Here is a 25,557-nt window from a genome sequence, read left to right as displayed (position 1 = left end):
CACTCTCTGATGCTTCACAAGATCTGACTTGTAAGCAAAGCCTTTCCCACACTGCTGGCATGTGTATGGTTTCTCTCCTGTGTACACTCTCTGATGCTTCACAAGATCTGACTTGTAAGCAAAGCCTTTCCCACACTGCTGGCATGTGTATGGTTTCTCTCCTGTGTGCACTCTCTGATGCTTCACAAGGGCTGTCTTCTCAGCAAAACCTTTCCCACACTCCTGGCATGTGTATGGTTTCTCTCCTGTGTGCAATCTCTGATGGACCACAAGAGCTGACTTGTAAGCAAAGCCTTTCTCACACTGCTGGCATGTGTATGGTTTCTCTCCTGTGTGGATTCTCTGGTGCCTCACAAGGGCTGATTTCTGAACAAAACCTTTCCCACACTCCTGGCATGTGTATGGTTTCTCTCCTGTGTGGAATCTCTGATGCATCACAAGATCTGACTTGTAAGCAAAGCCTTTCCCACACTGCTGGCATGTGTATGTTTTCTGTCCTGCGTGGACCCTCTGGTGTATCACAAGATGTGACTTATGAGGAAAGCATTTCCTACACTGCTGGCATGTGTATGGTTTCTCTCCTGTGTGGAATCTCTGGTGCCTCACAAGGGATGACTTCTGAACAAAACCTTCCCCACACTGCTGGCATGTGTATGGTTTTTCTCCTGTGTGGACTCTCTGGTGGCTCACAAGACGTGACTTATAAGGAAAGCATTTCCCACACTGCTGGCATGTGCATGGTTTCTCTCCTGTGTGGATTTTCTGGTGCCTCACAAGGTCGGACTTCTGAACAAAACCTTTCCCACACTGCTGGCATGTGCATGGTTTCTCTCCTGTGTGGACTCTCTGGTGGCTCACAAGACGTGACTTATAAGGAAAGCATTTCCCACACTGCTGGCATTTGTATGGTTTTTCTCCTGTGTGGACTTTCTGGTGCCTCACAAGTCCTGGTTTTTGAACAAAACATTTGCCACACTCCTGACATTTGTAGGGTTTTTCTCCTGTGTTGTTTATCCAGTGGGTTATAAGATTCCTATGCACTTTCAAATGTGCCATAAGCAGTGAACTGTGTGCAAAGCATTTCCCACACCTCCAGCATTTGTGTGGTTTCCTTACTGTATGGGCTTCTTCATAGTTTACACTGAACAATTTAGAACCTAAACCTTTCACACATGAAATTTCACACCTGAAGTGTTTCTTTAGGGGATGAGGCATCTTGCAAGGCAGAAGCCCCGTATTTTGGTGTTTGTAGGGCTTCTGTCTGATATAACTTTCCTCCTCTGATGGTTGAGTTTGCTTAGTAACTTCCAGTTTTTGCCTAAAACACTTTCCATACTTAGCACATACATATGTTTTCCTCCGGTCTTCTGCTGTGAAGAAGAAAAGCAGAAAATAATAATTGTGTGAAAAAGTGGATTAGAGGGAAATAAATCATCAGAACAAAAGAAGCCATGCTATGCTCTCTCTTACGGCATAAATCCAGACTATCTGATAGCCTGTATCTTCCCACAAGAGCCTCCTTGAGTTTTACAAGCTTCAGGGGAAGGCTCTCTCCACCCTCCAGCAGATTTTGACCATAGAGGACCTCTAGATGTCTAGAGAGGCAACTTCTGAAGGGCTTCCAGCATGAATCTAGGGTCAATCTCCAGCAGAAATATCAGGGATCATACTTAAAAATCAAATCAAATCAATAAATAAATAAATCCTATATACTCAGCAACTTTTTAAGCTCCGGACGAATACATTTTCATTCTTTAATAATATTTTAAATTTAGGGTTTTACATGCTGACACCCCTATATCATTTTAGCTTTGTTTCACCCGCTATACCAGTTTTATTTGAGCTGCAACAAAAATATAACAGTATCCATCATGACAGGCCAAGGGAACTGCTCAATATGTCTGAAGAGAAGGACTTGGGGGCAAGCACCTGGCTCCCTGGACTGTTGCTTTCCTCTCTTGTTTGAGGCCTTTCCAGAGACATCTGCTCTCAGAGACATGGAGCAAGACTACTGAGAATGGAGGATTTGTGAGAAAAGTCTGAGGGAGGGGAGCTTCCTCTATTGAGCTGAGATTGAACTGAGTCGCGGTGCCTAGTGCTCAGTAAAGATGAATCATATTGGCCTGTTACAGACTGCCAAAATAAAGCTGCTTCGGGTCTCTTTGGAGGAATGCTATTTAAATGATACATGGGTCTTAAGAGTCCGGAGGTCGCACCAAAGCCACACGCCATTCCTAAGCACTGGAGTGCAGCTTTCGTGCAGCTTCCAGATTCTTCGGGTGCATGCATCATTTAAACAGAATACCTCAAAAGAGACCTGAAGCAGCTTTATTTTGGCAGTCTGTAACAGGCCATTGTGTTGAGCAGAGCATCTAAGGCAGGTGTTCTGTGGGCAACACACTGCTGCTAGGCCTGGTTTTGCTGCCAGGTTTTCTAAATAGAAACATGCAGGGTTGACAAATGCTCTACCTAAATCATAGAATCATAGAATCGTAGAGTTGGAAGAGACCGCAAGGGCCATCCAGTCCAACCCCCTGCCATGCAGGAAATCCAAATCAAAGCATCCCTGACAGATGGCCATCCAGCCTCTGTTTAAAGAACTCCAAGGAAGGAGACTCTATCACCCTCCGAGGAAGGAGTGCATTCCATTGTCGAACAGCCCTTACTGTCAGGAAGTTCCTCCTAATGTTGAGGTGGAATCTCTTTTCCTGTAGCTTGCATCCATTGTTCCAGGTCCTGTTTTCTGGAGCAGCAGAAAACAAGCTTGCTCCCTCCTCAACATGACATCCCTTCAAATATTTAAACAGGGCTATCATATCACCTCTTAACCTTCTTTTCTCCAGGCTAAACATCCCCAGCTCCCTAAGTCGTTCCTCATAGGGCATGGTTTCCAGACCCTTCACCATTTTTGTCACCCTCCTTTGGACACATGGCTCCAGTTTCTCAATGTCCTTTCTGAATTGTGGTGCCCCGAACTGGACACAATATTCTAGGTGGGGCCTGACCAAACCAGAATAAAGTGGCACTATTACTTCTCTTGATCTAGACACTATACTTCTATTGATGCAGCCTAAAATAGCATTGGCCTTTTTAGCTGCCGCATCACACTGTTCACTCATGTTCAACTTGTGATCTACTTGGACTCCTAGATCCCTTTCACACGTAGTTTCATTCAGCCAGGTGTCACCCATCCTATATCTGTGCATTTAATTTTTCTGCCCTAAGTGCAATACCTTACATTTCTCCGTGTTGAATTTAATTTTGTTAGCTTTGGCCCAGCTTTCTATTCAGGTCATTCTGAATCTTGATCCTGTCCTCTGGAGTATTAGCTATTCCCCCTAATTTGGTGTCATCTGCAAATTTGATAAGTATGCTCCCAATTCTGTCATCCAGGTCATTGATAAAGATGTTGAATAGCACTGGGCCCAGGACAGAGCCCTGTGGGACCCCACTGGTCACTTCTTTCCAGGATGAAAAGGAGCCACTGTTGAGCACCCTTTGGGTTCGGCCGGTCAACCAATTACAGATCCATGTAACGGTTCCTTTGTCTAGCCCACATTTTACAAGCTTGTTTGCAAGTATGTCATGGGAAACCTTGTCAAAGGCCTTACTGAAATCAAGATATACTATATCCACAGCATTCCCTTCATCTTTATCAAAGAAAGAGATTAGGTTTGTCTGGCATGACTTCTTTCTCTGAAACCCATGTTGACTTTTTGTGATGATGGCATTGCCTTCTAGATGTTCACAGACTCTCTCTTTAATGATCTGTTCCAGAATCTTTCCTAGTACTGATGTCAGACTAACTGGACGATAATTGTTGGGATCCTCTTTTCCCCTTTTTGAAGATGGGGACAACGTTTGCCCTCCTCCAGTCTGCTGGGATCTCTCCTGTTTTCCAGGAGTTTTCAAAGATTATTACCAATGGCTCCGATATTACATTTGCCAGTTCTTTTAATACCCTTGGATGGAGTTCATCTGGTCCCGGAGACTTAAATTCATTTAGATTAATAAGGTGTTCCTCTACTATCTCTTTACTTATTCTGAGCTGAAATTCCCCTATTCTGTCCTCTGCTCCATTATCCTCAGGTTGAGCACCCTTTGCCTTTTCTGAGAAGACTGAGGCAAAGAAGGTGTTGAATAATTTTGCCTTTTCTCTGTCTCCTGTTAGCATTTTGCCATCTTCTCCACGCAGTGAACCTACCGTTTCCTTCTTCTTCCTTTTGCTGTGGACATATCCAAAACAGCCCTTTTTATTGTTCTTAACCTCTCTAGCAAGCCTGAGTTCATTCTGTGCTTTAGCTTTTCTGACTTTACCCCTACAAATGCCTGCTATTTCTTTGAATTCCTTTTTTGTGATTTCCCCCCTTTTTCCATTTCTTATACATCTTCCGTTTCAAACTCAGCTCGGTTGAAAGTTCCTTAGTCATCCATCCTGGTTTCTTGAGACACCTCCCGTTTTTCTTTCTCACTGGAATTGTTTGAAATTGTGCCTTCAGTATCTCTCTTTTAAGAAACTCCCATCCGTCCTGAACTCCTTTATCTTTTAGTATTTCTGACCATGGAATCGCTCTCAATACCTCTCTAAGTTTACTGAAATCTGCTCTCCTAAAGTCTAGGATGCGTGTCTGACTATGCCTGGCTTCTCCTTTCCACTGTATTACAAACTCCAGGAGAACATGGTCACTTCCACCTAATGATCCCACCACTTGCAGCCCATTAACCAAGTCATCCTTGTTGGTTAGGATCAGATCTAAAATAGCTGACCCCCTTGTTGCCTCTTCCACCTTTTGGACCATGAAATTGTCTTCCAGGCAAGTGAGGAATTTGCTAGGCCTTGAGGATTTTGCTGAGTTTGACTTCCAACAAATATCAGGATAGTTGAAGTCGCCCATCACTACTACATCTCTCTTTTCTGACTGTGTGGTCATCTGTTCTAGAAAGATATCATCCAATTCCTCAGTCTGACTTGGGGGTTTGTAGTAGACTCCCACCGTAACATCCTTGTTCTTTCCTTCCCCTTTAATTTTTACCCAGATGCTCTCCACCTGGCTTCCATGATTGATGTCCTGGATCTCTTCACTGGTGTAAATATCTCTGACATATAGTGCTATTCCTTCTCCAATCTTGTTTGGCCTATTTCTCTTAATAAGGTTATACCCCTCTATTTCCACATTCCAATCATGAGACTCATCCCACCAGGTTTCAGTGATGCCTATTATATCATATTTGCTTTGTTGTACTAGGAGTTCGAGTTCATCTTGCTTATTTCCCATGCTCTGTGCATTAGTGTAGAGACATCGCAGACCATGGTTCCCTTTTACTTGCTGCCTGTGCAAGTTTTATTGCCTCGCACTGTTGGGTCCTTGCACTGTTTGCCTTGTTTCCTCTATGTCAGTTTGACTATTTTCGCCATCCCTTTCGCCTTCCTTAATATTGTATTCCTTCCCCTCGGAACTCAGTTTAAAGCCCTCCTGATCAAGTTCTTGAGACTGTTGGCAAAAACATTTCTTCCAACTGGCGTGAGATGCAACCCGTCTGTTGCAAGAAGTCCCTCCTCATGGAACCGCAGCTCATGATCGAAGAATCCAAATCCTTCTCGGCGGCACCATCTGCAAAGCCAGTTGTTCACATCCGCTATTTTCCTCTCCCTTCCTGGACCATGCCCTTCAACTGGCAGAAGAGACGAGATGACAACCTGTACATCCATTCCTTTCAGCTTCCTACCAAGCGCCTCGTAATCCCTTTTGATGTTCTGAAGGCTGTGTCTTGCAGTATCATTAGTTCCCACGTGGACCAAAAGGAAGGGGTATTGGTCAGTAGGCTTGACCAGTCTTGTCAGCCTCTCTGTCACATCACGGACCTTTGCACCTGGAAGACAACACATCTCTCGAGACATCTTGTCAGGCCTACAAATCACTGCTTCTGTACCCCTCAGCAAGGAGTTCCCCACTACAACCACACGCCCCCTCCGAGGCTTAGCAGCGACTGTTCCCTCGGGTGGGACTCTCAGGCTCCCCTGCTCTGTCCCTGAAGTCTGTCCATGCTGCTCTTCTTCATCCTCCTTGATATGGGAAAGAGCTTCGAATCGATTCTCTAGCTGCAAGCTCCCAGAACAATTCCTTCTTGGCTTACTTCTCTTTGTGACATTCCTCCAGCTGTCTGCCTCCTGTGTATGGCAAGTGACCTCTTCCACCCCAGCATCTTCCTCTGCGTGGTACTCATCCAAGATGGTTAGTTCTATTGTGTCCAGGAAATCCTCTTGTTCTCTAATATGCTGAAGTGTAGCTACTCTTGACTCCAGCTGCTGCACTTTCTCCTCCAAGAATAACAAATGAAATAATTGATTTCAGTTAACTTAGACCCTAAACAGACCAGCAGAAAGCACCAGCGTGAGAGCATGGTGTTTTGACACTGCATGCCCTGCCATTGGCCTCACGCACCATCATCGGGGGACACTCCTTATAATAAGCTTCAGCTGTCGGCCTTATAAGGGACAAGCTTTCCAAGTTTTAAATAAGGGGCTTCTCTTACAATAAGGCATACTTTGCAACCTGTGTATGCTTGTATAAATGTGCAGGTTTTTGTCATTTTGTGATAAGGAACTGATTTGATTTTAAAAAAATAAAATAAAAACAAACTATGCTGGAAACCTTTTCTCCCCATAATTTCTGTTTTCCCTCCTCCCACCACCTGATTGTTCTTCTCCAATGTATAAAGTTCTATGTGTAATCCATACAGCAAAATAGGCCACAGCAGGAGCCTAAAGATCATCATCATCATCATCATCATCATCATCATCATCATCATCATCAGTTAATTTGCATCCCGCTTGTCTCATAGGGCAGCTTACAGTCTAAAAATACAGTACAATTAAAAACTTACAAAAGTGACAATTAAAATGGAATTAAACTACAGTATTGCAATGTAGGGTTTGTTTAAAATAAAATACAGTTAAAAAGGTGAAAGTGTTTAAAACCAGACACATTAAAGAAATACACCACCTACAGGATATTCTTTAAAAACTTCCTATTTTAAATGCCTGTCTAAACAAAAAGTCTCAGCCTGCCAGCGGAATGACAACAATGAGGGAGCCATTCTGGTCTCCCTGGGAAGGGAGCTTCAGAGTTTAGAGGCAGTCATGGAGAAGTGTCAGGACCATGTGGCACACAAGGTCTAGAAATGACATGGATGTGGCCCCTAGGTGGAACTGGAGCAGAGATAACTACAGTCCATGTGGCAGGTGTGCATGAGTCAGCATTTGGGAGCTGTGCATCATGGGACATCTGATGCAACATGCACAACAGGTGAAGTCAGCCAAAGGTGAATCATGAGATCTGGTATGATGCAACCTGCACTGGGGATGATGATGATGATTATTTATATTGCCCTGTAGATTTGCACAGCGCTGTACATAAAAACAATAAATATAAAAGAGTAAACCTGCCTACGGCATACAATCTAAGAAATAATAGGATAATACATATAAAATACATAGCAATACAGGAAATGGTTCAATAAAACGGGATGAAACCAGCAAGGTTTCATTGGTGGCAAGACACCACATGACTTCACACAAGACCATCTATAAAAGGGAGAGGGTGATTATCTCCGTTGTTGGGTTGTTGCGGTCAGTGACTGGCAAAGCACTTTGTATATAGAGCTGTGAATATCCAAGACGGCTGTCTGGTACTCTGTGCGATTCTATAAATAGCTTGCAACAAGTGAATTAAAGCCCTCTTGTTTGAGTGAGAGCTTTGCTGTCTAGCAGTGTTTATTTCTTCAAGCCGGAAGCTCAAAGCTGGAGCCTGCGTGGGAGGAATTTTTCCTTCTCAGCTTGAAGCCTTTGCAGACGTCTCTCCAAGAGCCTTTTTGTGGTGTCCTGCCTGCGTGGCTTAACTCTGCACGTGGCCATAGTGGACGCAGCACACCTCCCTACGCCCCAACAAGAAGACCCTCTCTTGGGTCCCCACCAACTGCACTTGCGATGAGGCCGGGACAGAGACAAGGCCCACTACTGGAGATCCTAGCACCCAGGACAGTTCATACAGGGAGATATGATCTGTTAAATAGCCCAGACTTGAGCCTTTTCTTTGGCCCAGAAGACCAGTGCCAGCACCAGAGCAGCTGAGGTGACTGAGGAGGAAGAGGAGCCAGGTGAGAGCGGCTCCTTTAAATCCAGCTTGCTTACTGCATCCCCAAAGAACTAAACCCTGGCACAATTAGGTTGATCATCTGATCCTATTGGAGTGAACTGGGAATTAGTGGATATCCTGAAAGCCAGATGGAAAGCATCTGGATAAAAATTAGATAGGAAAGAAGCAACAATGGAACACACTGCCTCCAAATGTGGTGGAATCTCCTCCTTTGGAGGTTTTTTAAAGAGAAGCGCAATTCAAAGTGTCCTACACAGCTTACGCCCACACTATTTGAGAGACCATATCTCCCCATACGAACCTGTTAGAGCCCTAAGATCTTCCAGGGAAGGCTTTCTCTCAGTCTTGCCAATATGGAAAGCTTTACTTGGTGAGGACACGAGAAAGCCTTCAGAGGAAAAAGCCCAGGATGGAGTAGATGGGGAAGGTGAACATGCCAATCCAGTCCCTTTCCCAGTGGAAAGAACTGCCTTCCTAAGGGAGCTACCCACCCGGAAAGAGGCGGAGGGGAATTGATCCTCCTCATCCTTTTCCTGGTGGGACAGGTGCCTTGGGTAGACATCTTTAGTACTACTCATATTTGTCCTCTGCTCTTCAGTCTTGGAGAGATCCTCCATCAGTGTCACCCTGCCACACACACTATTGCTACTGCCCACTAACTCTTGGTACATTTCTTCTGCCTCTTCAGCAAAAGCCTGTCTTAGGAGACCCTACTACCAGCCACACTCTGTCAGCATAGCTTCTTGCCTAACAGAAGCATGCAATCCCATCACATTTTAAAATGGAAATGATCAACAAGAGAACTAGAGAGCCTTCCCAAGACAGCCCATAAACTCACAGGTTTCCTCCATGATCTGCATATACAGGGCTCATCCCTTTCCCATCGGGGACCCCTTCAAAATACTGTATCTGTTAATGCCATTATTATAAATGAATCTTAAAAGAGAAGACATAATCATCCAGGGAAAGAGAGAGCCTTACCAAGAGAGTCCATGATCCCAGAGATCTCTGCCGTGATCTGCCTGTGCAGGGCTCTCTGGTCTGGATCCAGCAGGGCCCACTCCTCCGGGGAGAAAGACACGACCACCTCCTCAAAAGTCAACAGGCTCTAAAGACAGAAGAAAAAGGTTCTTGCTCACTCTGGACATCAAGATGGCTGCCGGCTGTGGCAATTAGAACAAAACAGTCACACTGGCTGATACGGCTCCAAAGGCAGTTGAGATGAGACTGATTCTTCTGCTTACACCAGCATGAACATTGTGAACAAAGTGTGACAAACAGAGGAACCTGAGCACATGACATATTCTACACCTTCAGTAAATGGAGACGGGCTTTAAGGAAACATTAGGCAAGATGGGGTGGGCAGCTCAAACGTGTCAGCATGCCAGGAGGGAGGATGCTGGATCATGTCCAACTGCCATATTAGCCCACTTTCAGCTGGTGTTTTTGGATTATTTTGGGGGAGGCAGGTTGTGGAACTTTATGCCATATCCTCCATCTGTCCCAATTTGGCAGCCACAATGCCAAATAATTCTCTTTTGTCCACTCTTCCAGAAGATTCTATATAACTGCTGGCATACTAAAGGAGGATTTAGAGTACCGAGGAGAAGGTGACTTGGGAATAATGTTTTGAAGGGTTCTTGTGACGATTACTCTAAATTTTTCTGACCACTGTTCTTTTAAGTTGACAGCACCATGGGCATTTTTATCCCACCACTGCCACCAAATTATGACAACCCACTCTAGACTCTTAGTGTTGAGTTGCGTGTTTTAATGTTTTAAAACTCAGGCCTAGTGTTTCTTCAAACAAGAATAAAAGTTTGTTTGAATGTAAAGATCTACAGTGTGTTATGGTTCTGTAGTTGATATTTGTTCCACTGTCAAACAACCTTTACTGTCAGGAAGTTCCTCCTAGTGTTGCGGTGGAATCTTTTTTCCTGTTGCTTCCATCCATTGTTCCATGTTTTAGTCTCTGGAAGAAAACAGGCTTACTCCCTCCTCTATATGACATCCCTTCAGGTATTTGAACAAGCATTTGAACAGGGCCGTCATATCCCCTCTTGACCTTTTCTTCTCCAGGCTGGTCATCCCCAGCTCCCTAAGATGTTCCTTATGGTTTCCAGACCCTTCACCATTTTAGTCACCCTCCTTTGGAAATGCTCCAGTTTCTCAACATCCTTTTTGAATTGTGGTGTCCAGAACTGGATACAATATTCCAGGTGGGGCCTGACCAAAGCAGAATACATTGGCACTATTATTTCCATACTTCTATTGATGCAGCCTAGAACAGTATTAGGCCTTTTTAGCTTTCACATTGCACTGTTGACTCATGTTCAACTTGTGGTCTACCACCTAGATCCCTTTCACACGTAGTTTCATGAACCCAGGTGTCACTGTCTTTGGCCTTCTATCTGAGGTCAGAGACAGGGGGTCCCTCTCCATCCCAGCCACTGGGGAGAATGGGCAGTAGAGTGTGAACACACCATATCCTTCCAACATTTCACAGGTCAAACTCAGGCCAGAAGAGACCAGCCAATACCAAGGTACAGTCAAGATGGCAAAGGTTATGAATGAGGAAGGAGAAAGAGGGAGGAGACATTACAGCAGTAGCTTTTGCCTGAGTTGTATGTGTATGTGTGTGAAGAAAAATATTCTGTCCTCTCCTCTCCCTTTCTGGGACAGCTGAGTAGGAACTATTTTGGCATTTTGGACTCAGTTTGCAGTAACAGAAGGAAGCAGAGGACAAAAGGGGGAAAGGGAGGAGGACAGAAAGTGGGAACCTGAGCAGAGGCTCAGGTTCAGATTGAGTCCTCCAAGAGGAAAGAGAACAAGGAACTCAGATTCCTACAGTCTGCCAAGGAGAAGAGAGCAGACGCGCTGTTTCCTAGAGAATCATAGAATCATAGAGTTGGAAGAGACCGCACGAGCCATCCAGTCCAACCCCCTGCCATGCAGGAAATCCAATCAAAGCATCCACAATAGATGGCAATCTAGCCTCTGCTTAAAGACCTCCAAGGAAGGAGACTCCACTGCACTCTGAGGGAGTGTGTTCCACTGTTGAACAGCCCTTACTGTCAGGAAGTTCTTCCTAATGTTGAGGTGGAATATCTTTTCCTTTAGCTTGCATCCATTGTTCCGGGTCCTGTTCTCTGGAGCAACAGAAAACAAATTTGCTCCCTCCTCAATATGACATCCTTTCAAATACTTAAACAGGGTTATCATATCACCTCTTAACCTTCTCTTCTCCAGGCTAAACATCCCCAGCTCCCTGAGTCGTTCCTCATAGGGCAAGGTTTCCAGACCTTTCACCATTTTAGTCGCCCTCCTTTGGACACACTCCAATTTCTCAATGTCCTTTTTGAATTGTGGTGCCCAGAACTGGACACAAGTGAGAGCGAGAGCTGAGCCCTCAGATTCCTAGAGCAGGCGTAGGCAATCTTTTTGAGCTGGGGGCCGGGTTCCTGTCCCTCAGGCAACTGGGGGGCTGAAGCAAAAATAAAATAAAATTAAATTAAATTAAAAAAAATTAAATAATTTAAAAACCAATTAAATATATAAATAAACCAGGACAAATGTAGGATAAAATTTTCAAATGGAAGACACTTTTTTTAAAAAAAATGGAGGACATACGAAAAAATTTGCTGATTTTTTAAAAAAATGTTAATATAAATGCATGTTTCTGAGGCTTCTATAGACAATTGCCCCCCAAAGGCCCTGGTGGCAATCGGCGGCAGGACTGGGCTGGGGCCGGTCCCAAGGCCTTGCCGGGCTGCATCCGGCCCGCGGGCCGCAGGTTGCCTACCCCTGTCCTAGAGAGTCCCCCAAGCAGCAAAAAGAATAGAGGGCTCAGATTCCTAGTGCCATGGCCAACCACGAGGAGGATTCGGCTCCTCAGGTGCAGGAGGAACCTGGGACTGTACCAGGCCCCAGTTCTGCCCTGCCAGGTCCCAGCTCTGCTCTCCTTCCCAGTGGATTTGGCTCAGCCAGACCCTAGCTCTGTGAGATCTCCTCCAGTGGAGCCTGGGGTTCAGCAGCCCAGGTGCCAGACTTGTGAGACATAGAGCAGCAGAGCATTGAGGTTCCTACCTTTAGCCAGAGGAGGTCAGAAAGGGTGTGCTTTTGGCGTTCCAAGAGGTTTGCTGAGGGAATCCCTCATTAGCCACTCAGCAGCTGGGATAAGGGAGAGAGAAGTGACCAGTGCAGTCCCACAGGGTTCTGTCCTGGGCCCAGTGCTATTCAACATCTTTATTAAGGACTTGGATGACAGAATTGGGGGCATACTTATCAAATTTGCAGATGACACCAAACTAGGAGTAGCTAATACTCCAGAGGACAGGATGAAAATTCAAAATGACCTTAATAGATTAGAAAGCTGGGCCACAGCTAACAAAATGAACTTCAACAGGGAGAAATGTAAGGTATTGCACTTAGTGCGAAAACATGAAATGCACAGATATAGGATGGGGGACACCTGGCTTAAGGAGACAACATGTGAAAGGGATCTAGGAGTCCAAGTAGACCACAAGTTGAACATGAGTGAACAGTGCGATGCGGCAGCTAACAAGGCCAATGCGATTTTAGGCTGCATAAATAAAAGTATAGTCTCTAGATCAAGGGAAGTAATAGTGCCACTGTATTCTGCTTTGGTCAGGCCCCACCTGGAATATTGTGTCCAACTCCGGGCACCACAATTCAAAAAGGACATTGAGAAACTGGAGCGTGTCCAGAGGAGGGCGACTAATGGTGAAGGGTCTGGAAATCATGTCCTATGAGGAACGCTTTAGGGAGCTGGGGATGTCCAGCCTGGAGAAGAGAAGGTCAAGAGGTGATATGATAGCCCTGTTTAAATATTTGAAGGGATGTCATATTGAGGAGGGAGCAAGCTTGTTTTCTGCTGCTGCAGAGAACAGGACCCGGAACAATAGAAGGAAGCTGCAGGAAAAGAGATTCCACCTCAACATTAGGAGGAACTTCCTGACAGTAAGGGCTGTCCGACAGTGGAACAAACTCCCTCAGAGTGCTGTGGAATCTCCTTCCTTGGAGGTCTTTAAGCAGAGACTGGATGGCCATCTGTCAGGGATGCTTTGATTGAGAGTTCCTGCACGGCAAGGGGTTGGACTGGATGGCCCTTGTGGTCTCTTCCAACACTATGATTCTATGATTGGGGGGGGGGATTGTATGTTTATGAATAATATTGTATGTGGAAATTTTAGTTGTAAGCCACTTTTAATTGTCTTGTTACAGAAAAGCAGGGTAGAAATAAAAGTTTTATTATTAATTTATTATTCCCTCTGAGGAAGAAAACAGGTTAACTATTAGAAGTACACAAATCCAAAGGTTGAGGCACAGATGATTAACCAGCCCTGCTGCATTCTTCTTACCTGTTTGTTTCCTGCCTAGAAAGAAAGAGACTTGTATGGTTCCAGTTGAATGGGCCAGGGGTCAATTAAATTATCCATACCAGATAGCAGATGGCTTTGTCCGATTTCTTTATAGGAAATAGGGAATATCTATCATAGGAATATCCCCTTTTCGGCTCAAGAAAAAGTTCAGAGAAAAAGGAGAGCAACTCTAACTCAAGAATAAGAGGGCTAAATATATGGGATTCAAACCTAGAGAAGAAGTTTGCACATTTTTAAAATGTTTTTAGTATTTTTTTCAGATTTTACAAAGATACGTTTTTACAATTTTTAAAACCCCAAAGTAAACTGAAACAAAATTCTCCACTAGCACTGAGAGGTATGTGATCTGGGAAAATAGAAACCCAGACTGCTCCAATTCTCTTGTTCTAGGATTACTTTTCCTTACCTGATCTGGTTGTGGTTCACCACAAAGTGGGAGAGGCGATTGAGTCCTTGTTGATGGGATCATTCCAGCCTCTGTGGGAGAGACCAAGGCGAGAGGGAACCCAGTCACATCTGTTGCTGTTAGAAGTAGTGTTCTTAAACACTCACTAGGAAGTACAGGCACCCCTCGGTTAACAAAACCTTTGACAAGCAAGCTCCTTTGTATAAAGTCATATTATACCCGCCTTGTCCCCATTTCCTCTTGATCCTCTGCACAGCTGAAACTATTTTAGCAGCATATGCATTGGAAGGAGGGTGAAAGAGAGCTGGAAACCACACAGGGTTTTCAGCATCTGGTTGCACAATATGTCTGGATTAAACAATGCATTAACACTGTGGTGGAAATTCCTTGTTGAAATAGAAAGCTATAGAAAGATGGAGTTACTTTTGTCAGCCAGAGAGATAGTTTTTAAAATAGAGGCTTGGGGTTTAGAAAAAAATTAGAGCAAAGGAATAAAAAGAGCATCATGACCCGTAAGAAGCTGGCACCAACAGAATTAGACATAATATACACAATTTAAGATAAGGATACATTGTTGACATTCAGAAGCAAGGTTAGAAGGAAGCTACTAAATTCCTAAAGGAGGGGGTAAAGAGTGATGATGCAGTTTTAATGTATGCATGTATTTCTGTTCTGATTGTAAGAATTCTGTATGTTTAAATTGTAATTAGCCAATCAGATAGAATCATAGAATCATAGAGTTGGAAGAGACCGCAAGGGCCATCCAGTCCAACTCCCTGCCATGCAGGAAATCCAAATCAAAGCATCCCCAACAGATGGCCATCCAGCCTCTGTTTAAAGACCTCCAAGGAAGAAGACTCCACTACACTCCAAGGGAGTGCATTCCACTGTTGAACAGCCCTTACTGTCAGGAAGTTCCTCCTAATATTGAGGTGGAATCTCTTTTCTTGTAGCTTGCATCCATTGTTCCGGGTCCTGTTCTCTGGAGCAGCAGAAAACAAGCTTGCTCCCTCCTCAATATGACATCCTTTCACATATTTAAACAGGACTATCATATCACCTCTTAATCTTCTCTTCTCCAGGCTAAACATCCCCAGCTCTCTGAGTCGCTCCTCATAGGGCAAGGTTTCCAGACCTTTCACCATTTTAGTCGCCCTCCTTTGGACACGCTCCAGTTTCTCAATGTCCTTTTTGAATTGTGGTGCCCAGAATTGGACACAATATTCCAGGTGGGGCCTGACCAGTGCAGAATATAATGGCACAATTACTTCTCTTGATCTAGACACTATACTTTTATTGATGCAGCCTAAAATTGCATTGGCCTTTTTAGCTGCCGCATCGCACTGTTGACTCATGTTCAACTTATCATCTACTTGGACTCCTAGATCCCTTTCACATGTACTTTCATTCAGCAATGTGTCTCCCATCCTATATCTGTGCATTTCATTTTTTCTCCCTAAGTGCAGTACCTTACATTTCTCTGTGTTGAATTTCATTTTGTTAGCTTTGATATATTGAAGAAGCTTCTTTGTCTTCAATAATATAAAAAGAGCCATTTTGTTTTGTTCGGGGCCTCAGCTTTTTGGAACTTGAATTCCACTGAGTTTGTCGACAATTGGAAATAAAGTTATGGATTTTCAATTTACTCGGTCCTCTTGTCAATCATCGCTATGCCAGGCCTAGATCTTTAAGTTTCCTGAAATTTCTGTTACAGCACGTGAGCTGAGAAACAGTGGGATTCTGCTCTAGCTGATCCTACTGCAGCCGTGTGTTCCTGCCTATAACATACTAGGGAAACAGCAGCTGCCTCCAGAGACCCTCACTGAGCATGAAGGAACAGCTAAAGAGAAATACAATGGAAGAGTAGAGAAGCCTGTCTCAACAGCTATCCCCCATAGATGTATGAGTTTGGCCACCAAAATGGAAATAGCAAGAAAGTTTGGGGCTGGCAAAATAAAAGGACATTCCTGCATTAATTATGGAAGAAGCCTTCACGTGGGTTCCAGAAGGTTCCTAAATAAATAAATAAATAATAAATAAATAAACATTTTATTTCTATACCGCCCTTCTATATAATCAGGGCGGTGTACAACATTATAAAACAGTTTTGTTTATTCATACAAGGCTTCCCCAACCTCATGGTTTCACTTCATATGTGCCAATTGTTAGTTTGGAAGAAAAAGTGTGCTAAAGCATGACCTGCTTTTCATTTTCTGTGGTTCAGGAACGCATCCCTCGTCTTCTCATATGATTTATGCCTCTCATGCCAATTTTACTGTTAAAACAGGAATGCTCTAGAACACATTGATATACACCTGTATCCTCTTGGACATCTTGGCATGAAAGAACACTTCCAGGCCTGGAAAATCCAAAGGGTGTTTGGGTGCAGTGCTTCGACTGTTGGACTAGGAAAATTCAGTCCTAGCATCCCAGGAGCCCTGAAACACTGGGCAGACTTGGCTCCTCTGCTCTCTCTGAGCCTGACCTACCTCACAAGGTTGTTGTTGTACAGACAAAGGATAGGGTGGGGAGTGTGAGGGACTTGAGTCCCAAAGAGCAAAAGCCAGCTCTCAATACAAACACACAGGGTACAAGATGCGCCTTTTAAGCCAGAGAGGCAGAAAATCAATCTCCATACGTGGAGATGAGCATCACCAAAGTTGGGATGTCATATTGAAGAGGGAGCAAGCTTGTTTTCTGCTGCTCCAGAGACTAGGGCCCGGAACAATGGATGCACGTTCCAGCAAGAGATTCCACCTCAATATTAGATGGAACTACCTGACAGTAAAGGCTCTTCAACAGTGGAGCACACTCCCTCAGGGTGTAGTGGAGTCTCCCTCATTGGAGGTTTTTAAACAGAGGCTGGATGGCCATCTGTCGGGGATGCTTTGACTGAGAGTTACTGCATGGCAGGGTGTTGGATTGGGTGGCCGTTGTGGTCTCTTCCAACTATGATTATAAGCTGAAAATTAATTGAAGACACACAACAACAACAACAGCGAGGCATACTTACCTTGCAGAGCCCCCCCTCCATCATACTCCTCCTTCATTGCCATCCATTGTGGAGTTTGCCTAGGATTCAATGGATCCTTCTCTACCACAGGGAATTCAGAATCAATTACCGACAAGAGGTTTTTGGCCTGAAACAGTAGTCGGGATTCAAGTCTTGGATGAGGAAATGGCAAAAACATGGAAGAGGTTTGGGCGTCTGTGAGATGAGACTTCCAACCACCGTTAAGCCAGTAAAAAGCCAGTAGCACATATGTCCAACTTGAAAATGACATACAAAATAAGAGCTCAAAAAGGTGGGATACAGAAGGACACATGTTATTACACACAAACAATTCCATGGAGCACCTAGCAAGAACATCTGGAGTTCTTGAAAACTCTGCTTTGACTTATAATGGCAGTCTACTAATGAACTCGTGTGTGTGTAATGAAGAACTAAAATAGACACATAGGGAGACAAACATGAAAACCTATTGCTACTGTACAGATATACCCACTTATACACTCTGTGGGCACAACACTAATATTGGTAATTTGTTATGTTGGCTTTGGAATAAAAACAACATGACAAAACTCAGCAACAGTAAAAATGTTTCACCACTTGGAGGTGAAAACTGGGGCTAGGCTTACTTCCGTCACAAGGCGGGCATTTTCCATCGCCGCCCCGGCCCTTTGGAACACGCTGCCCGCTGAGCTCCGCTCGACTACCTCCCTGGCCCAATTTAAAAGGGAGTTGAAAACCTTTTTTTTCCAGCTAGCATTCCCCGCATAAAAATCCTGTGGGCCTCCCTCCTCTTCTGTGGCCATGAGGATGGGCTACTGGGGCTTTTGCTGGTTTTATTTTATTCTTTGTATATTGTATGGTGTTGTTTTTAATTATTGTACGTGCACTGTAATTTATGTAAACCGCCCTGATCTATGGAAGGTGCGGTATATAAATAAAAACTTTATTTATTATTATTATTATTATTTAACACATCATGGGTGCAGGTCAGGTTGTGTGGCAGCGTCAGCAGGGAAACCTGGGAACTTCCTTTGACAACCTGGCACACAGGGAGCATACATATGGTTTTAAAACAGAATCACTCTTTTCAGATGCTTCAGGGACTGAGATTCTATTTCATCAGAAGGCAGATCTTCCCCACACTTCTCCCTAGAAAAGCCAAGTCTGGGAACACCAGATTTCAGCCTTTGCCCTCAAAGTCACCAAAGGCTCGTTCTAGACGGGCCTTTGCCACACCCCTAGTACGTACTAGGGGTTGGCTGAGGACGCAGCGTCCAAACAGGCCTCACCCCTAGTATGTACTGGGTACGTCAAAATGGCGGCACCCTATACACATGGGCGGTGCCATTTTGATGTGACGGACGCTTAGTGTCCGCACACCATGGCACCCTTGTGACGCCGCAAGGGCGGCATTGGCGCCTTGCGGCGTCACAACGGCCCTGGAAAAAGAAACCGCTTTTTGCTGCGCCGGGGAATCGCGCGGTTTGTCTGCTGCAGTTCCCTGCCTCAGCAAACACGGGCGCCAGCAGAGCGCCCTTTTTGGGCGCTCTGTAAAGCGCCAAAGACTCAAAAAAGGCAGCCCAGAGCCAAGTCCTGCTCACCTTGGCCCCAGGAAGAAATGCTCTCACCTGCTGCTCTTTCTCCTTCTCTGCCTCTGCCCAACTCAAGAGGAAACCCTCTGCCAGGGCCACCGCCTGGGAACAGGTCTCTGCCCCACATTCCCTGACCCAGTTCCCCATCTCTGGGGGCAAGATGCTCAGGAACTGCTCCAAGATCACCAAGTCCAGGATCTCTTTTTTCGTGTGTCTCTCAGGCTTCAGCCACTGACAGCAGAGATGGTGGAGTCGGCTGCAAACCTCTCGGGGTCCCTCTCCCTCCTTGTAGGAGAACTGTCTGAAGCACTGGCATTGCTTCTCTGAGCTGGCAAGTTCCTCTCTCATGGACCCCTGGATTATCCTCTCCCAGATTCCCCCACTGCTCTCACCACTAAGGTCATTATGGCCTTTTCTTCCTTCAGGATCAACTGATTTTGGTTCCTCCATCTATGTTTTTTTAAACCAAATGAAGCCACAAAAAAGATCAAAGTTATTCCTTCATCATCCGTCTGAGGGCAAAGATCTCCCAAAGATGCTCTGTAGCAACAGCCTGCAAAACCAATACATTTTGTTATTACTGATATTATCAGACATTTACAGAGTACCATCAATGTACATTATTATCTTGGTACACCTACCCTAGAGGTACTAGAGCCTGTCTAAGCTTTTAAGTACTAATCTGGTTACTACTTGGATGGAAGATCACCAACAAATATCAGGTGCTGTATGCTCTATTTCATACGAAGGAACTAGCAAAACCATCTCAAAGCATTCCTTGCCTAATAAAATCCTGTGAAATTCATGGGGTCACCATAATTTGACAGGTGAAAAGGCAGGTTGTGTTCTTGCACCGGAGGGCCAGTATCAATAGTGGGGAAAACATCAATAGAGTGAAAAGCACAGTATGCTATTACCATTGTTAACCTTCAATGTTACATTTTATACGGCATATAATATATACAATTAGTATGGCGTAGCAATTTGAATATTGATCTACAGCCCTGGAGACCAGTGTTCAATTCTCTACTCGGCCATGGAAACCTCTTGGCTGACCTTGGGTGAACCACACACTTTCAGCCCTAGTAAACCCCATGACAGCGTCGCCTTAGGGTCACCATAAGTCAGATAAATCTTGAAGGCACAATACGTAATATGTAACTCTGTAATATTTATCCTGTCATTCACTGGTGAACAGCCAACAAAATTTTTGGTCTTCCCACCAAGGAAAACTTAGGGCACAATCCTGAGGTAACTGGAAGGCCAGATTTCTTTAAACAAAGGAGAGGGTTGAAGATAGTTTTTTGATTTTTAAAAAAAGAACAATAGAAAATGCTTCCAAGTTTTGTACAAAGAAGATGGAGGAGTGAATGTAGCAGCTCAGCTACTCTGTCAATCCATATTTATTTGTCTCAAAATAAGAATAAGTGTACAGTTGCTTAAAAATGGCACACCTATAGAGCTTTGTTGCCACTAACAGCCATGGCTCCGTGCCCTATGGTATCCTGGGATGTTTAGTTTTGTGAATTATCTCCCCGAAAGCTCTTAATGCCTCCCCAAACTGCAAGCCCCAGGATTCTACAGGACCTGGAACCATGGCAAGCGGCACCAAAGAGCTAGAATTGTGGAACATGAATAAGTGCTTTCAGTTCAATACAATTGTGACATTAAAAGAAATAATGAGATAGCACTAATACTCAAAATTATAAATATGCCTGTTGCTCAACAAATTTTGGGCCCAAAAAGACAAGCTAAATAAAGCCGCTTTGGGTCTGTTTGGAGGTATGCTGTTTAAATGATAAATGCATCCTAAGAGGCCGGAAGCCGCACCAAAGCCATGCTCCAGCCCTAAGGATTGCAGTGCGGCTTTAACACAACTTCTGGCCTCTTAAGATGTATGTGTCATTTAAAGAGTATACCTCCCAAGAGACACGAAGCAGCTTTATTTTGGCCTGTTTGTTCGGGCCCTTTGTTCTTCCTGTTGTTTAACTTCCACCTAAGTCACTCACTGACATAAATGGTGAGAATCTTGGTTATGGGCACAGAAACCTGAACCCACAAAAACCAGACATGTTGGTCCATAGTTGGCCCAATAGACAGTGAACCCAAGGGAGAGGTGAAAGTCAAGGGGCAAAGTGAGTGGGTGGTAGGAGCCCAAGGAGAAATTCTGGGTGAAGAACCTGCAAGGGAGAATTTCCACAGTTCTCCTACACAGAGAATGTGTGTGTGGTTTTACTACTCACTCCATGGCTGTCAAACTGAAAAAAAGTAACTGATAGCCAGGCAGCTCTGGATACACTGTTTAATTTTAAAGAAATTGCTTTGGCAGAATTCATGGTTTCCTCTAAGAGAAAGTGAGGAGTTTATAACTTTCTTACTTGTTGTTCTTGATATCTGCTTTCAGCTTCAAAAATTAAGAATTCAGGCCTGGGGGTTCGGTAGCTTTCCCCCCTCCGCCCCAAAGAATTAAGGATCTGGATTAGCCCTCTGGTGCCAAGGTTGTGCCTGGGTTTGGGGAGAGAAAGCAGGAGAAATAATGATGTTTGATGGACTCTTCCTGCCCCTCTCCTGCCCCAGACTGAAAAGGGAGGGGAACCTGAGTTGGGATGCAATTGGGAAATGGGCGCCTGAAGAGACAGAGGATGGGGAGACTTTGGCCTTTCTCCTCATTGGCATTTTCTGCCGTTCTGTTAAATAGATAGTCTGCCACCTGCATTTGGGCTCTGGCAAATAAAATACGTAAATGAATGGCTTTTCATCTTCCCGGTTTTATTCCCTCCACTCCCAAGATCTCTTTGCTTCTATTTTGAGAAGGGGGGCTGAGTGTGTCTGTTGCCTCCCAGGGAATAAAAAGTCTTCTGGAGCCTTAAAGGCTAACAGAGTTGGAGGGGCCTTCTCAGGAAAGCGGATAAAGGATGGCAGTCTAAGAGCTGGAACTGGAAAAGGGGAAAACGCAGAATTCTTTTCTATGTTAAGGAAAGGAGGAATTATTTCCTATACAGTCACCCAAATGCTTGGAAGGATGACATTCAAAAGTGCTGATTTTCCCAAGAAAAAATTGTGGAAAAACAAACTTATTTCCTCACTTTCCAGACCTTCAGGACTGAAACCTACAGAGCAGATCAAAGAGACTCACCTCTTTCCTGACAGGGATGTTTCTGTCTTTTTGGACGGTCATAAAGTTAGTCTGTGGTCTTCATGGTCTCTCTCTTGTGACTACCTCACTGGGTTGTTGTGGAGGTAAGAGAGTCAAAAACATTTGTGCCTCTCTGTTTTCTTTCCTACATTCATAAAAAGAGACATTTAAAAAAAAAACACGGGAATTTTTAAAAATCAGATTTTTTTCATTTTGTTTATTTTCTTAAATCTGGTTTTACTTAACTAGACATTTTCTTAAACCTAGTTTTAAAAATCATCTAGCCATTGTTACAGAAAGAGGTTTTCTCTCCTTAGGGACTGTTTGGTGCAAACAATGGCTAAATGGCCCCATGGATTTCCATGGGTCTTTTAAAGGATGAATTAAAAGGCAAGAACAATAATTGTGTTTGTGGAGGAGTGATGAAGGGAACTGAGGGTGGTCTCCCTACCTCACTCCTTTCTTTCTTTCTTTCTTTCTTTCTTTCCTTCTTAACTGTTTCTCTCTCTCTCTCTCTCTCTCTCTCTCTCTGCCTGCAGTCTCCTGGGGCTCTTTTCCATTCAGGGAGCCCCAAAAGAGCCTCTCTCTCTGGGTCTCCTTGTGAGGAGGAGAGACCCAAACCCATCCAGCAGCCTCAGGAAGAAAAGCCCTCTCCCCATGTGCCCCATGCAGGGACGTAGCCAGGATTTTGGGAAGGGGGGTCCAGACTAAGTGCCACCATTTTGAGAGGCTAAGAGCCCCCCCCAGACACAAAAAGGGGGTTGAGCGTTTACATTAGAATGGCACCACTTGAACTTCCGTTATGGCTCCGTGCTGCTATGGAATCTTGGGATTTGTAGTTTTGAGAAGCTGTTTGGCCTTCTCTGTCAGGTGCCACAACAAACTACAAGTCCCAGCATTCCACAACATGGTGCCAAGGGCAGCTAAAGTGGCATCAAACTGGATTATTTTTTTCAGTGCAGATGCAAACTGAGTCCTTCCTCTGAAGGCGTTTACATCAGATAAATTCAGCTCGATAAAGCAAAGCGCAGCTGTTCAAGCAATGAGCGGCAGCCACTCTGTTCATGCTCAGAGACACTCTGCTCATGCTTTGAGACACTGCATTCCAACTTCCAAGAGGGATTTTTAATTCCAACACACACACACACACACACACACTACATACACACATGCACACAATTTTTAATTCCAAGACTTATCTATCTATCTACCATAATTTTAAATTCCAAGACATTATACCTTCCTTTCTTTTTATAAAAAACAAACCCCTTTAAGAGAATCCTATTTTGAGAGAAAGGCAGGGTATAAAATCAATAAATACAAAATTATTGTGCAATAGTCCATCAGTGCATGGCTTGCATTATAAGACTTTATAACTTTAAAATGTTATACATTTAAAAACAATTAAAATCACAGTAGGCTCAGAGTGCTACAGAATCATGGAATCATAGTTAGAAGAGACCCCTAGAAGGACCATCCAGTCCAACCCCATTCTGCCATGCAGGAACTCCCAGTCAAAGCATCCTCAACAAATTATATAATGGAGGTGTCCATCTACATTGTAGAAAGATATACTATAGATTAATGCTATGGAAAATCACCACCTTGAGTCTGTATATTGGGAGAAAGGCGGGATTTAAGAAAATAACAACAACAACAACAACAACATCTGGGTATTGTAGTTTTGTGAGATATTTAGCATTCTTTGTCAGAGAGCTCTGGTGCCACAAGATACTACAAATCCCAGGATTTTCCATAGCATTAAAGTGGTGTTCAACTGGATTATTTCTGCAGTGTGCACCTTTTTAGACTGCAGTTCCCAGCAGTCTGTGGTGCTGCTGGATGATGGGCCCTGCAGTCTAGCATTGCCTGGAGCAGAGCCATAGGACTCCAGAGTCCCAATTCATCCTCTGGCAGAATTTTGGGGAAACTCCTTTAAAAAGACAAAAATAAGGAAAATAAAAACTCCTTGCAAAGTAAAACCCAGAGGTCTTCCAATGGGCTTTGCTTCCAAGGCAGGAGGGCAGAGAGGCCCAGACCTTTAGATTGAGTCCTTAGGTTAATTAATTAATCCTAGAATCCTAGAGTTGGAAGAGACCCCAAGAATGGCCATCCAGTCCAACCCCATTCTGCCATGCAGGAACTCTCCATCAAAGCATCCCCATTGATATGCTGAAAAGGGGCCAGCTAAGTGTGTTTTATTTTATTTTTATTTTAAAAATGAGAAAAAAAAACAAGGCTGAAAGGAGCAGAAAAGGGCCAAGCCTTGATATCTGGACCCCAGAACATGCTAACTCCCAGAATTCCATAGCCAAGAGCCACAAAATAGTTAAATCGCTGCCAAACCTGGTTATTTCTTGAGTGTGGATGCAGCCTGATGCAGCTTCCTGTCCCTCCCTCGCTCCCTCTCGTCCAGGGCTTTTTGGCCCCTTCCCTCAGGCCCCGCAAAAGAAGTTTAGGGGCGGCACTGGGGCTACTCCTGGCTTTGCCAGGGCTGGCAGGAGAGCCTCCTCACCCTCCCATTCTTCCGCCCTCCCTCTCTCTCTCTCAGCCTCCCTGCTCCCAGTGAATTTTTCCCTCTAGTCCTGCTCCGTGCTTTTGATGGAGGGGACGGAGGAGTTTTAAAGTGCCCCCTTGATTCACACACCCTCCCACTCTTCCTCCCTCCCTGAAAGAGACTTTTATTTTGGCAAAAACAGAAGGGAGGGGGGGGGAGGAGGAGAAGCCAGACTGACTCCTATGGAGAGTTGCTTGTCTTTCCCCCTTTCCCTCTCGGAGCTCCGTGGTTTAATGGTGAGGAGGAGGGGGGGGAGGAAGGAACTTAAATGCCCCCAGGCCTGAAGGGGGGGACCAGACCCCCCAACCCCCCCTGGCTACGTCCTTGCCCCATGGAAGAGAAAGGAGGGGGAGAGGGGGCTCCTCATGGAAACTGCCCTCTTCCCCCTTTCCATGAGGGTCCTGGGAGAGAGGGAGGAGGAGGAGGGGAGGCTGGGGATGCCGTGGGGCTCCTCCATTGCCAGGCCCTTTCCCTGGAGAGAAAGAGGGCAAAAGAGGGCAGCCCTTCCTTCTCCCCCGAGAAGCCAGGTCTCCATGGGGCTCCCATCATCATCCCCCCCATCATCCCCCTCTTTCCAGCCTCTCTCTGTCTCTGGGAGCAGGGCTTCCCTCCCTCCCTGAGAGCCTTCATTCTCAGAAGGGACCCCCATCCTCTCCATCCCTCCTGCCCCCTTCTTCCTTCTTCTTCTTCCTCTTCCTCACAGCAGAGCCCTCCCAATAGCAGGGTCTCCCTTCATCCCAAAGGGCTCTCTCTCTCTTCGAAGGACCCCTGCCCCTGAGATCCACAGAGGCCCCAAGGACCCACCTCGTCCTCTTGCTCTCTCTCTCCTCTCCTGCTGCTCCAACTGGACCTCGCTTTCTATCCAACACCTGACCTTTACAAACAGTTTTCCTCCTGCCCCTCTAGGAATCTAGGCCCTCCGCTTCCTCTCCCTCGCATTCCCCCCCTTGGAGGAGGACTCTAAGAATCATAGAGTGGGAAGAAACCCCCCCCCCATGGCCAGGGTCAGGGCCATCCAGTCCAACCCCATCCTGCCACCCCCCTTGGAGGATGCTGAGCCTTTTCTCTCTCCCTCGGACCCTGGTTGGCAGGGAGGAGGAGGTATGGCGGGGGTCGGGGGGGGGGCAAGCAGAAAACAGCAAGAGCCCACCTTGCTTTTATTCCCTCCTGAAGGGAAGCCCCACAAGAAGGATGGAAGGAAGAGAGGCCTAGTGGGTGGAGCAGGGACCTCATGGGGAGGGGGAGTACACTCACCCCTCCATTTTTGCAGATTTGACTTTTGTGGATTTGATTAT

At 45.1% G+C, this 25,557-nt stretch overlaps 1 protein-coding gene across 10 annotated transcripts in view; it reads right to left on the bottom strand.

The window, feature by feature from the left end:
- LOC121922959 (zinc finger protein 260-like) overlaps window positions 1–25,555 on the bottom strand; it is a 27,287-nt gene extending 1,732 nt beyond the window's left edge. The window contains exons 1-8 of one of the 10 annotated variants that reach the window (XM_042452954.1): window positions 25,517–25,555; window positions 21,706–21,850; window positions 20,948–21,074; window positions 18,606–19,122; window positions 16,978–17,104; window positions 13,965–14,035; window positions 9,138–9,264; window positions 1–1,370 (exon numbers count right to left, since the gene is read on the bottom strand). In XM_042452954.1, coding sequence (XP_042308888.1) covers window positions 1–1,370; window positions 9,138–9,264; window positions 13,965–14,035; window positions 16,978–17,104; window positions 18,606–19,019 — 2,109 coding nt within the window. In that variant the 5' untranslated portion in view covers window positions 19,020–19,122; window positions 20,948–21,074; window positions 21,706–21,850; window positions 25,517–25,555. Of the gene's footprint in view, window positions 1,371–9,137; window positions 9,265–13,964; window positions 14,036–16,977; window positions 17,130–18,605; window positions 20,379–20,947; window positions 21,075–21,705; window positions 21,851–24,051; window positions 24,098–25,066; window positions 25,200–25,412 lie in introns of those variants that run through there. The other 9 variants (XM_042452950.1, XM_042452955.1, XM_042452949.1 and 6 more) reach the window with 9 other exon arrangements.
- Window positions 25,556–25,557: the final 2 nt, after the last annotated feature.

This window comes from Sceloporus undulatus, chromosome 2, assembly GCF_019175285.1.
Source record: "Sceloporus undulatus isolate JIND9_A2432 ecotype Alabama chromosome 2, SceUnd_v1.1, whole genome shotgun sequence".
NCBI lineage: Eukaryota > Metazoa > Chordata > Lepidosauria > Squamata > Phrynosomatidae > Sceloporus > Sceloporus undulatus.
Note: the sequence above shows the minus strand (reverse complement) of the source record. Positions and strands in the feature narration are given on the sequence as shown.